Source organism: Setaria italica, chromosome III, assembly GCF_000263155.2.
Source record: "Setaria italica strain Yugu1 chromosome III, Setaria_italica_v2.0, whole genome shotgun sequence".
NCBI lineage: Eukaryota > Viridiplantae > Streptophyta > Magnoliopsida > Poales > Poaceae > Setaria > Setaria italica.
This window is the reverse complement of record NC_028452.1, coordinates 2,104,002-2,117,770: the sequence shown is the minus strand read 5'-3', so window position 1 is coordinate 2,117,770 and position 13,769 is coordinate 2,104,002. Positions and strand designations below refer to the sequence as shown.

Genomic DNA, 13,769 nt, shown 5'->3' with positions numbered 1-13,769 from the left:
ATCCACATACACAGTGGCTAAGCGAGATTACATGATCAGCAGAGATCAGAGAAATAAATCAGAAAGTATAACGCTGCCGTACTGACGATAGCCTCATAGAACGCTACAGTAAGTCTGCTAACGACGCCAACATACTGAATGTCTGTTCTGCAAAACAGCGGTTAGCGGCGAACTGACACCGATTCAGTCAAGAGAGGTGGCCGTTCGGCAAACCGGCACCCATTCGGTAGAGACACCCGGCGGTTCCAGGGCAGCCGCCTCTCCGAGGCGCCCTTTCCGATGCTACAAATACGTGAGCGCCCGGTCTGGTCGGGGCACGGCCCAACTCTGAAACATCGCCGTCTCTGCCGCATTCTTCCGCGCTCTCTCGCTCGCCTGACCCAGGTATGTGCGTGTTCGGTATCGAAGCGGTTGTCAACTTGTACTGTTAGTTCCAAAGAAGTTGCTCACTTCGGCGTGAATGGTGATCGCAGATATCCGGCCGGCGTATCAACGATGTCTTCGGGTACCAATACCAACGACGAGGCCGTCGCCCGGCCATGGGCCGACCTCCTGCCGGAAATGTGCGACCTCGTCCTGGACCGCCTCGACGCCGTCGGCGTCCTCCGCTTCCCGGCCACCTGCACGGCCTGGGCCGCCGCTTCCAAGATGGCTCCTCGCCTGACCAGCTGACCTCAGGCTTGCCCACGCTCCTCACCTCTGGCCTGGACCTCTACGGCGACGACTTCGAGAACGATGTGGAGGCGGGCACCTTCGGGCTCCACGACGTCGCCACCGGCAAGTCCTTCTACGGCGAGGCCCAGCGGCTGAGGAACCGGACCTGGATCGGCGGGAAGGACGACTGGCTGGTGACCACGGACGTGAGGTGCGGCGTCGAGCTCCTCAACCCCATCACCCGCGAGCGGGTCCCCTTGCCGTCCTTCGACACTATCGGGAAATTCGCAGACCCCTATAAACTCTGTATCTCTGTCGACTATATGCTGCACCATCTCCAGCAGGTCGCACTGTGCCAGACACCGGCGCACCCCAACGGCTACCTGGCCGTCGCAATGTTCTCCAGTGCCTCCTTGGACTTTCTTGCTTTCACGGCGGACGGCGACGAGGGCTGGACGCCATTGAAGGACCCATCGGGGTTGGGAGTACACTACACGGACGTCACTGCCCACAATGGGAAGGTGTTCGCAGTGTCCGACTATGGGGACATCTATTGCTGGGACATGAACGGCACAGATGTGGAATTCACATATCTGCGGGGACCGGAGTTCCACGTCAGCAACAACGACTACATTCGCAGAGGTTCTACCTCGCCACGTCGAGCGGCGGCCGGCTTCAGGTGGTCTGCTTGTACGGCCACGACGACCGGCGCGTCGAGGACAAGCGCACCAGAAGGATCGTGTTCAAGGACCAGTTGGGCTTCTTCCACGCCCGCCGCGTCACGCTCCACGAGCTCGACGACGCCACCGACGGCACCTGGCGCCGCGTGAGGGACCTCGGCGGCGACCGCGCGCTCTTCGTGGGGGGGAACTGTTACCCGTTCTGCGTCACCGTGCCTCCCGGCGGCGACCCCAACGATGATCTCCAGGCGGATTGCGTCTACGTCGCGGACATGCTCGGCTGCGACGCCGCCGCCTTCGATCTGAAGCTGGGAGATGACTACGCCTACGAGTTTCACTGGCCTCTCTATTATCCGACCGTGTACGACGTGCTGCAAATACCGATGTGGTTCAGGCCAACTGCGCACCGTATTGAACAAGCGCCCGTAGAAGGGTGACAGACGATATAATTGATACAAACATGTGTTATTTGGATTGAATGCGTGCAAGAAAACTTTGAATCGTTGGTTATGTAATAATCTTGGCTATGCATGACATAACCAAACCAATTTATATGGATAAATTCATCCTGAAAAGTATTTTATTTGTTTATCATATTTATCTCATCATATCTATATATTTATAACCTTATAAATTGGTATGGATGAATTGGATTGACAAAGGAGCTTTCGACTGGTATGAGTATGATTTCAATTTTCTTAATTTCTATCTCATCTTGGCTATCAATGAATACTGACTTTATAAATTGATATTGATCCATTCGGCTAGTATGAATTCTTTTATATAACGTTCCTGCATGAAACCAGTATTCTGGCAGTTTTTTTTATGACAACATGCAGGGACTCATGACTCGTGGCCATAGCCGCGTGGTACAACAACAAGTTTCATCCACTTCCCGGCGCCGACTACCGTCCAGAGCGAAGATAAAAGCTTACCGCTTCAAACAAGCTGATCACGCCGCCGAGTCGATTTCTGGACACAGGGCACGCCGGAGCATACATCAGGTACGAGCGATTATAACTTTCCGCACGAAAGATATATAAGTCCGAAGAGATTGGATGCAAAGACGTTATTAGACATCTATTTCTAACATGACACGTGGACAGTGAAACCAAGATCGCTCCGTGACACTGGTGCCTGCACCTAAGATTCAGAGCACCCGGACTGCACGGGTTCGAGTTCAATTGCCTGACGTCGGCAAGCTTCTGCTGTTGTACATGCACGTATGTCCACTGGACAGGATCAGTAAAAGCGCATCGGGAGCATGGTCGGCACGACGACACCGAACCGGGCATCGTTGGACAGTTGTAGGCGCCGATGCGGCTCCGGCCAAAATGGCTAATTGCAAGTGTCTGTAGATCAGAACGAGCTTTATGCAAACCTTATGTACAACTTCAATTGAAATTCCAACTTCATTTATGAAATCATTCTGTGTATCTCTCTATTATGTTCTGATTGTTATTGGGGACAAGTGGCAATGAGAATAAAATATATGATACAATTACACAGCTAGATTAGGCTGGAGAGCAGGAATATGCCTCGTTTACACAACTCGAGTAGACTGGAGTAATGTATCAGGGAGTATACTGGAGTAATGTATCAGGGGGGAAACATCAAATACTAGTCTTGTTTAATGTCTCCAAAGAAAAAGTAGCACCAGGGTGAGATTCTGATACTGTTGGGTGTGATTTTAATATGTACAATACCCATAAATGCAGGCATACCAGGTACACGAAGGCCCAAATTTGGGCCTTTGGATTCCGCCTCAAGAAAATATGCCCAGCCGAGAAGATTGAATCAAGCTGTCTGATTGCGGATCCCAGTTGCTGCTGTCCAGCCTGAATCCTGTCACGAAATTTTGGTGAATGTGATTCTTGCCATGCACCGGCTTCGATGTCCATTCTTGATGAGCTTGAGGAAGCCATCGATGAGGCACTGCTGTCGAGCAATCTAGAGACTGCCTGTATATATGATGGATAATGTTACTCTCCTTACATGCAATTATACTTGGGTACATTTACTGCTAGGGCTCTGTCAAAATCTTATATAATGGATTATATATAATGGGTCGATCTATACAGACCTCAATTCTCATTAACAGAGCTGCCTTCTCTGAAGATAGGGACTCGACCTGAAAATGAAAAAAGAAATCGAACCTCTGAATAATAGCAGGCTAGCCAATAGATGCCATCATACAGTATCATAATGCGAACAATAGTATTTATTCTCAAACCTCTGAACAATAGTATTTATTCTCAAACCTCTGAATAACAGTAGTGTAGCCAATACCAACAGCCAGTATCACAATGTGAATAACATGTGAGTAACAGCATTTATTCTCAAAAGGTAAAATCATCTGTGTTAGTTGTCACTATCTATTATTGATAACAAGTAGTTTTTTTTCCAAATCTTGATCACAGAGGGAGTATATAACTTCCCTAACTCTATTTGAATACCAATGAAGGAGGGAAAGCGATGCCACCGGTTCTTAATAGTAGAAAAATTAGGCAAGACTATCCAAGCACAAAAGCTTAATCATTTTCAATGTAAGACTCATGCTGATCCAAAAACCAGGCAACAAAGTCACAAGATAGGGTGTATTTGAGGAACGAACCTGCATTTGTTTCTGAATCAACCGATCAGTTAGTTGATCAAGCCTCTTCTTGAGTTCGATTTCTACCTCTGTAGGTTGAACCATAGCTCTTCTAGTCATCTCAATGTTTTCTTCAATCTTCCTTGCCTATGGATAAAAAAAATGCCCCCAAATTGGTTAGCATAACTATTAACTGCAGCACAGTGTAAAATATTCAAATCTTTTGTACAGGACACTCAGCCCAATAGCACGAGAACCTAAGGATGAAATATTCAAAAAATCACAACACATGCATTAGTTTATTTGGAAAATAAAAGAATATAAGCATGGATGCCTTTAGTCCCTAGCTTCCAGGTTTAATATATTTCCCTATCTACTTCATCAATCAACAATATAATGGATTAGAGAAGAAACATGTGTTCAAAAGAAAATAATGAAACAAGGGAACAAGGTATTAATATATGGGCCCCAGGCCAAATAAAGTGGGATAAAAAGTTACAAACAGTGAACCAGTCGAGGCTCAGTTCTATCTATGCTATATCATAGTACAATGACAAACACTATGGGATATCAATAAACCAGACTTAATATGATAAGATCAAATTGAGCACATAATTATAAAAGGAATTCCTGAATCAAGAATATAATTTGCATAGAAGAACTAATGACTAAAGTTATACTTAGAAGAACCTACCTTGTCCTTCAAGCTCACAATTCTATCACAAGTCAGAATGTATTCTGCATCAATAATTTCCTCCTCCAGCTTGAACCTTCTCAACGATTCTATCTAGACAAAAGTTAACTAATATTACAAATTGATAAGGCAGGGTATTTTTTCTAGGAGTCTTCTAGGAGTCAATAGTTCTACTCAAAAGACTCGAGGAAATATTATATCTGTTGGGTGGAATAAGGACAGACAACAAATGCAAGTTGATTGCTTACTTCATCAACCGGAGCGGTGCTTGTCTTTTGTATCTTAGCTAGCTTTCTTTTGTATTCTGTTCATGGAATGATAACAAAGGTCACATACTGAACAGTGAACAAAACTGCTATTTAGATGTTGAGGTCAAAAAGAATGGCATGTCATACTTAATTCAGTTCAATAAAACCAAAAGGTCTCATACTTAAGTCAGTTCAAAAAGCACAAAAAGATAAGTCAGATTAATATACCATTGGCCTTTAATTAAATTAGAGTGCTTGAAATCACTGGAAACTAAAAACAAGACAGCCCTATAAAAGAGAGTAGTCAACTTACTATCTTGAGCAAGTGTCTTCATTTCAACCTCCTCTCGAAGCTGTGCAACTTGATCTACCTAGTCAAATACCAAGAATAAACAGTTTCTAAATTATTGATATGGCACTCTGTAACTTGTGAACATTTATAAAGTATGAATCTTATTTGACTCATTAATAGCAGTTGTTATGTTAAGGACCCTTCTTCAGCAAGCAGAAGGCATCAATATATAGCTAATTGCATTGTGTACAAAAACTGCAGCAAATGGTCACTCCAGACTAACCATTATTATTCCAATTCCAGAATGTATCAGGTATGTCCAGTGGTACCATTTTGGACCAGATGTTGTTATCCCTATTTATTATGCACATCTTGCAAATGCCAGCATTCTCCAAGTTTAGAAGGGAAGAATAAAGTTTCAATGTTCAACTATCTGTGCACAGTCATATCTACAGTTTCCACCCACATCTGTTGTTACCATAGAGCAGACCTGTCAACATATTTTTCATTTTTTTCTGAAGCCAAAAAACACAATGCACGGAGATGAAGGAAAAAAGAAAACATACTTGAACTTCCAGATTCCATTGTTCCCTGGCAAACGATTTTGCAAGCTCCGCGTTTGTGACCTGAGAAATCCTTCGGTAAGAGCATTAATAAGACATGTGACAGGGGAAAAAAAAACTATGCTCCAGCTCCATCACAAAAGCCAGTGGCTACATATACCGCACTGTTTGCAAAGTAACACATAAGAATGGCAAGGGGGGTTGGGGGACAGAGCCTGTAGACAGGGATATACCTCAAGTGTAGCCAAACGTGCAAGGGCTTCCATTCTAGTGCTGTGGTGTCGCTGTTTCTCTATCTCCACTGCTTCCATTGTTTCAATCATACTAGTCTGCAACTCCGAAGCCTGAAAAATGTTGAGCCAAATGCTGATAAGAGTCATAACTTTATACAAACCATCTTACCCCGGATAGAAATGATTCTGCGTATGAACACTGAGCTGCTGACTCTGCCTTACAAGAGACAGTTGTGAACTGAATTGTCAAGATCAACATAAAGTTCCATAACCAGTGAAATATCAATGATTTTGTGCTCAAATGCAGTATTGCAAACACATCAAAGCTAGCTAGAATATATTTTACATTACAAACAAAAAGTATTCAATGTGTTACCAACTCAGCTGTCATGTAAATCACAAAAATAGAGTTAACAATATGCGAGCTATAAGATCAGTTTCTCTAGCTCTGTTCACAGCTGCACGGAGTATGGCAACCTCCCAAGTCTCAAGCTGTGAAGCAGCACAAAATCACCATGAAGTAGACTCACCTCCTGTGCTTGCTCCTTCTCACGCTCGGCTAGCAGCTTCTCGAGTCCGGCCTTCTCCCCCTCGAGCCTCGCAACAGCCTCCTCTCGCTCGGCGATAGCGCGTGCAGCCATGGCCGCAAGCCGCTCAGCCCGCCGCCGCCTCCTCTCCTCCTCCCTCCGCCTCTCCTCCTCCGAATCCTCCGAATCGTCGCTGCCCGACCCATCCGATTCCTCATCGCTCCCGCTCCCGCTCCCACCCTCAGAGGCTCCGCCCCTGCCGTCCTCGCCATCCCCCCGATCCCCCTCCGGCTTCACCTCGGCCACCACCTCTACCGGCGGCCCACCACCGGCTTGATCCTGCACCGCGAGCACCGCAGTCGCGGACGCGGAGCGGCGGGGCCCGGGGGAAGGCAGGGAGGGGCGCTTCGCGGCGAGGCGGAGGCCGAGGGAGGGAGGCGGGCCGGCTTGCGGTGGCCTGCGCGGGGGCGTCACGTCGAGGAAGGCGTCCGCGGAGGGGGAGGCGGAGGGGTGCAGCGCGGCGAGGTCGGAGGCGGAGGGGGACTTGCCGAGGGACTCCGCCGCCTGCTGGTCGATCTGAAACGCAAGAGGAGTGTAGGGTCAGAAGAGCTGGAGTGAGGAGGAGGGGGATTGGGCGGCGACGCCGGCGAGGTAGGAAGGGAAGGTGGCCTTGCCTGATGGAGGAGGGTCTCGGCGGCCTTGAGCTTGGAGGAGATCCACCCCGCCATGGCGCGGCGAACGGAGGCGCCGCGATGCGTGGTGACTGGACTGACGCCGCCCGGCGGGTTTGGTTGGTCGATGACTGACGTGATGGGCCCTGTCCAACCGCCGCAGCAGGTGGCAATGGCAAGATCTGAAAATGGGCCGGGCCGCGCAGGGCCGAAGTGATTTTGCTCCTATTGGGGGGATTTGCGATCGTGAGCAAGCAAGCCTCAAACCGATACAACTAACTGATCCGCTGCTTGGGCCGTGGGCTCTGTCACCGGTGGCGCAATGGCCCAATTCTGATGTGGCCCATAGCCCCATAGCCGCCGGTCACGTGGGGATTTGAAAATTGAGCTCGTGCGAAACAAAATTAGCATGCCCATTGGCACGTGCACGTCCTTGCAACGACAGGGATAGGGCAGCCACCCACCATCAACCATGTACACTTGTACACACATGTTCTTCCTATCCGCAGCTGGATTTGAGTGTGTTGACTGACATTACGTGCAAACCGTGCATTTTTAGATTAAGTAAATTATCCGATCTGTGAATGCATTCACAGGTGAATATCTACAAGCATAAATAAATCAATCCAGCCACTAGTCCGGAGGTACATGCGTACTTAGACTCCACGCCTCAACACAAGGATCAAAGAAAATAAGAAAGCAAGCCACTAAGAAAGAAAGCTAAAAAGATTAAGCTTCAAACTTCTTCTATGCTCTTGCTTCCACCTAGCCATGAGCCTTGTGCAGCAACTAATCCCTCCCATCTGTTATTTTCTTAAAAACTTTAGAAGTTAGGATGATCTTGCTCGACAACCAACTATTTCCTGTCGCGTAGAAATTGCACATTACACTAAAACCGTCATCCCTCCAAGCTGAATGGTACCGCCATCCAAGGACTCCAAAACGGCACCTCAAGAGGAAAGCAACGTCAAGACGCCGCCGCCGCCCAAACCTACTTTGGTTCTTCATTTTCACCCCAAAAAAGTCTCTAGGTCAAGTTCCTCATCGCAACGCCTTCAACAAGGAGCACGATGCATCATGGCACCGTCGTCGCTAGCACCGATCAAGACCGGTCATGGCTTTCGCCTGAGGACCTCGACACCCTGACAACCACTAAACTTTGTTGGCTGCTGCCAAAGCCGGTCGCCCGTCGTCGCCATCCTTTGTCTGCCGCCCTCCGTCCGCCGCTGCCGCCATATAGCCGAGCCATGCTCGCCTGTAGCCGCCACAGACCACGTACGGGCGAATCCACCGCGAGCTCCCCACGATGACGGTCTCCGGAGTCTAAGACTCCCTTCCCCCGAGCTTAGCCCAGGAGAGGTAGGCTCCATGAGTGCCGCCGCCCTGCAGCGGGCCACCACCTCGAGCCATTGCCGACGCAGGCCGCCACGCCACCACGGGCCGTCACCCTCATCGCCACGGGCCATGCCACCGCGGATCTGGGCATCCAGCCCCACTAGCGCCCTCCATGGATCCACCAGGGAATGCTCTAAACGGCCTAGGCGACGCCAGATCTGAGCCTACGGGTGCCGGATCTGGGCACCACCAGCCAAGGGTGCGGTCGCCGCCGGCAAACCACCGCAGCAGGAAAGAATAGGGTGGGGGAGGTTGTGGAGAGGGAAGAAGTTCTTTCGTGGGGGATTTGATGCGCCCGCCGCCACCCTCATCTCGGCCGGGCGGATTTCCACCGGCGAGCTCCGACGGCGGTGGGTCGGAGGGGAAGGAGAGAGCGGCGCTAGAAGTGTGGTGGCGGCGGCACCCGAGTCGCCCTAGGGTGACGCGGGGGCGAACAGGCAGCCGTGCAAACCGTGCATGTTTTCTTATCACGATGTTTGTTTAAAAGATGTGCGCATGCGGGACATGCTTACTCATATCATCAAGGATGCTACCTAAACTCCTTTGTCTCCTTGTAAGTAACTTAAATGCTGTGTAAAGGCGGATTATTGGATCATCAGCCGTGCGCCAATCAGAGAATGAGAGAACCCATCCATATATGCCGGTGGTTGGGACATGGGAGCAGTCAAGTGGACATGTGCACAACTACCGCCTCCGTCAGGAAGTTCAAGGAAATGAGAGAGATGATTGTCTCTAACCAATCATCAGTATGATAACCAATCATCAGCTATCATACTGATGATTGGTGCACACAACCACGTGAGTCACATGCTGACATGCATGTATCCAGCGCCCAGCTAGATGAGAAAGTCTTCAAGTTGTTCGCACTAAGCGTAGTGGATCAGGAGAAGGATTTGAAACGCGCGGATCACATCAGTGAGCCGGCGCGTGTATAAGTAGGGGAGCAGTACCAGCGCAGGAGATAGAGTTGAGGTGAGAAAAGGAAAGTCTCGTACTCCTAAGAGAAAACGAGGGCGTAGCAAGGAAAAGTCGATCGAGACAACAATATGGCGCTGCTCCTGCTCCTCCACGTCCTCCTCGTCACGGTGGTGGCGAGACCTCCTGCGGCTCACGCATGGGGCAAGGACGGCCACTACATGGTGTGCAAGATCGCCGAGGTAACTGGCAACCACCACTAGCCATAGCTTTGGTTTGATTGTTAATTTGCTCCGTACGTCGTCATCGGCGGCGTTGGAGAAGCTCAACTTAGAATTGGACCGGGAACTGTGTGGCAGAGCTTTCTGACGGAAGAGGCCTCGACGGCGGTGAAGGACCTGCTGCCGGGGTGGGCCGGCGGCGACCTCGCCGAGACGTGCGCGTGGGCGGACCGGCAGCGGTTCCGGTACCGGTGGTCCAGCCCCCTGCACTTCGCCGACAATCCCGGGGACTGCAAGTTCAGCTACGCCAGTAAGCCTCTTGGATTCTGATCAACATTGAACTTCCATGCAATCCTGCTGCTTCAGAATTCAGAGTCTCCTATCAGATCGTCTCTGGTTTAACATGTCGCGACCAAACCAAACTTTGCTCCGAGAAGAAAAACATTAACGCGAGTAGCTAGAGATCGATCGCTTTGGATGGCACGTCGCTGTCATGCCTCATGCGTGCGTTTACTCGCTATAGAAGCAACAGGCGTCGTCTCTGCCAAGTGGTTGGGCCGTAGGAGTTCAATGTTCAGACGAAAAAGGGAGTCAGGCGAAGAAGTTCCCATGTCTGAAGGATCTCAAGGGAACATATCTAGTATTATTCGGCCTGGACTAAATTTGTTTGCGACCTGCCTACCAAATCTTGAGAGGATGCGTCGGAACATAGGTCTCTCCTTGGTCCTTGCTTGTTTCATTGTGCAAGGAAGTTAGGCTCGCGTCATCGTCATCTCCTCGGATGGAAGGCGTAACCAAGTCCCTGCCTGCTCCTGCTAGTTGCTTGCTTGATATTGATAGCTGTAATGATATGGTCCTAGTGTGCAACGTATGCAGGTTTCATGTAGTACTATTTAATAAGTTAAACGCATTTTCTTTCAAGTCTAGAAAACAAGGACAGAAATGCAGCTGAAGAAATTCCAGTGTCTGTACGAACTGTACGTCTGTATCAGAAGTTGAGAGGTTATCTTATGGTTGGTACTTACTGTTGAGCAGGGGACTGCCACAACACGAAAGGAGAGAAGGACATGTGCGTGGTTGGAGCAATCAACAACTACACCGCGGCACTGGAGGATTCATCAAGTCCATGTAAGCATCGAACATATGTGAGCTAACCCTAGTTACCATGCATCGTGTTCGTGTGAGCTGACTTCAGGCCACACGGCACCTAATATCCTTTGCCTGAATTGAACCTCCATTTATCAGTTGATCCGACGGAGAGCTTGATGTTCCTGGCCCACTTTGTCGGCGACGTCCACCAGCCGCTCCACTGCGGCCACGCCGAAGATCTCGGCGGCAACACCATCATCGTCCACTGGTACAGAAGGAAGAGCAACCTTCACCATGTACGTATACGCTACCTTCTTGACGAACTAACAGAGTCAATGAATAGTATCAACCCACTGCTTTCAGTTTACCTGTTCTGACATCTCACAGAAATTGTACCACAACTCGTCTTGTTTCAGGTGTGGGATGTGAACGTGATCGAGACAGCCATGAAGGAGTTCTACGACAACGATCTAAGCACCATGACACAGGCCATCCAGCGGAACATTACTGTACATCACTTTCAGATTTTCCCTTCCGTTAAAAAAATCACTTGCGCTTTTGCCTTGTTAGTACTGTCAAGTAGTGCTGATTGAGTTATTGGTGTTCAGGAGGAGTGGGCTAACGAAGAGAAACAATGGGAGACGTGCCGTAGCCGGACAAAGACTTGTGCTGACAAGTAAGCTCGTGATACTGCTTCAGAGGAAAACTCATTCTTCAGAGACTAACTGCTGAAATCAAATGCAGATACGCTGAAGAGAGCTCAAAACTGGCCTGCAAGGCGTACGAGGGTGTTGAACAGGACTCCACCTTAGAAGGTAGGTTGTCACTACATGAAGTTTGTGAGGTTAATGGTTTCCTTATAATTCTATTTGGAAGATATGGTATCTGAATATGTGATCCTCCTGAAACGGAACTGCAGATGACTATTTCTTTGCTGCACTACCGGTGGTTCAGAAGAGGATTGCTCAAGGAGGCGTCAGGCTCGCTGCAATACTCAACAAGATATTCGGTGGGAACAGCAGGCTGCAGAGCAGTTGATCAAGTACAAATTAAACAGCAACAAAGGGGGAAGGAACTCGTCCGCATTCTGAATTAGAATAAGATTTCCTAGTCTGACAATGTAGCTTCAGTGACCACGCACGACCATGACTAGATGTATTTTCTATTCGTCAGAGTAGCTCAGGATCTGTTACAAAGTTGAAGCACTTGTACGTACTGTCCAGTAAATGTATTCCTGTGTTTTGTATCTGCTAGATTGACGTGAGAAAAGAAAGTTGAAAATAGAAGAAGTCGTCTGCAAGTGGATGCATGCATCGAAGGTCTGAGAGGTTATGAAAGAGAAGATAAAACATTAAAACATCACACTATCACACACAGTTATGCATACATGGTAGCACAGAGGTGGCCATGAAGATCTAGCAGCACGTCGGAGTGTCCACTGCGATGAGTCTGCGATGCGACGACGACGACGGTTCAACCTCGCGCCGGCAATTCGCCTAGCTCTGAAGGGTCTGACCGTACCGGACAGGGAGTCGCCGGTCAGTACTGAAGCGGATGTTGTGAGAGCTCACCGTCAGATGTCGGAGATGTTGGAGGAGATCGTTGCGGCAACGAATCTACCTACCAAATATCGTGGGGAGCAGCCACAATCTCTCTCCGGCGTCACCGGCAGGTTCTGGGCGGCGCAGCACTCTGACGACGACGGAGAAGTCGAGGACCTCGGCGATGCGGATGAAATTGCTCAGGTATGTCAACCTTTTGTTGCAGATTCGGCAGCATCACCATCGTATGTTGAAGCAGCAAAAAGTTCACTGGGAGCTCCGATCAAGAACCGACGTCGCCAAACTGGGAACTGGCCCTGGAACAAGGGAATGAAAGCATGGAAAGGACCACTGCCGAAGCCCCGATCCTACGTGCTGCCAACTCTCGGTGATGTCCTAGGTAGTAAACTGGCTGATGCGCGCAGATCGCCCGGATCGTCGACGTCGTCGCCGGCGGCGGCCATGCAACGTCAATTGTCAGATCCACAAGTTTCGCTGGTTTCACATTCAAACAGGATTCCAAGTGGGCTCCATGAGGTTGGGCCGCAAACCAAATTGAACGGACCGACCTGGGCAGCCCGAAACCCCGGTCTAGCCTGGCTGCACCGACGACTCACAATTCCGAAACCTATTGGGCGAGTGACATCTTCAGGCACTCGTCGATCGTATGCGGAAGTGGTCATGTCAAGCGGCGGATCTGGCGGCGCCGACGGCGACGAAGGCAGCGAGAGGCATGCTGGCCATATGTATGGTGGGCAGCCCCGGTTTAAGCAGCAGGCGGTGGCAGGGCACCTTGGCAATTTGGACGTGGCCATGCTAGTGATTGCGATCAGAGTGGAGGAGGTCGTAGGGATCAACAAGCTCCTGCTCCTGGTGGCCATAATGCAGGCCGTGGAGGTGGTTACGGTGGACTTGGTGCTGGCCGTGTAAAGACTGACGCAAATACCAAGCAAGGCAAATCTTCCTTTGAGAAAGGAGAGGCTTCAGGGACACAGTCTACGAAGCACAAGGGCCCCAGTACCAGCAGGAGAACAAGCAGCGAAGAAGGAGAAAAATGTTTCTCTTTCCTGCGAAATTTGTGAGGAAGAATACTTTAATAATCAGTGTCCGTTGCTTCATGGCCCAAAACCGGCAGCTACTTTTTGCGGTTTAGCACGGCACTGATCACCGGTACAGAACTTGGTATTAGTCCTGGTTGGTAGGAGAAATCCCAGGAGGCCCCCTAGCCTCCCTACGTGGGATTCAAACCCACGACCTCCAGCCTCACGTATAACTTCCTTGCCATCCCACCTACAAAGCACATCTAACTATATAGGGCATGCAATCCTTTTGTATTAACTTGTGGGGACCCTTTTATCCCGGTTGGAAACACCAACCGGGATAAAAGGGGACCGGGATAAAAGATCCCCTTTTATCCCGGTTGGTATTACAAACCAGGATAAAAGGGTTCGAG

The 13,769-nt window shown here is 49.6% G+C and overlaps 2 protein-coding genes across 2 annotated transcripts; one reads left to right on the top strand and one right to left on the bottom strand.

The window, feature by feature from the left end:
• Positions 1–2,727: 2,727 nt before the first annotated feature.
• Positions 2,728–7,287, bottom strand: LOC101771701 (golgin candidate 2). Its single transcript, XM_004960197.4, has 10 exons — positions 7,159–7,287; positions 6,488–7,060; positions 5,958–6,068; positions 5,728–5,787; positions 5,183–5,240; positions 4,870–4,925; positions 4,622–4,714; positions 3,949–4,074; positions 3,418–3,465; positions 2,728–3,295 (listed from the first exon to the last, which is right to left on the bottom strand). The coding sequence occupies exons 1-10, from the start codon at positions 7,210–7,212 to the stop codon at positions 2,948–2,950; spliced, it is 1,527 nt and encodes a 508-aa protein (XP_004960254.1). The 5' UTR covers positions 7,213–7,287; the 3' UTR covers positions 2,728–2,947.
• Positions 7,288–9,416: 2,129 nt separating this feature from the next.
• On the top strand, positions 9,417–12,028 carry LOC101772106 (endonuclease 2). The gene is made up of 8 exons (XM_004960198.4): positions 9,417–9,707; positions 9,825–9,996; positions 10,722–10,814; positions 10,932–11,071; positions 11,192–11,284; positions 11,384–11,451; positions 11,520–11,590; positions 11,695–12,028. The coding sequence occupies exons 1-8, from the start codon at positions 9,597–9,599 to the stop codon at positions 11,811–11,813; spliced, it is 867 nt and encodes a 288-aa protein (XP_004960255.1). The 5' UTR covers positions 9,417–9,596; the 3' UTR covers positions 11,814–12,028.
• Positions 12,029–13,769: the final 1,741 nt, after the last annotated feature.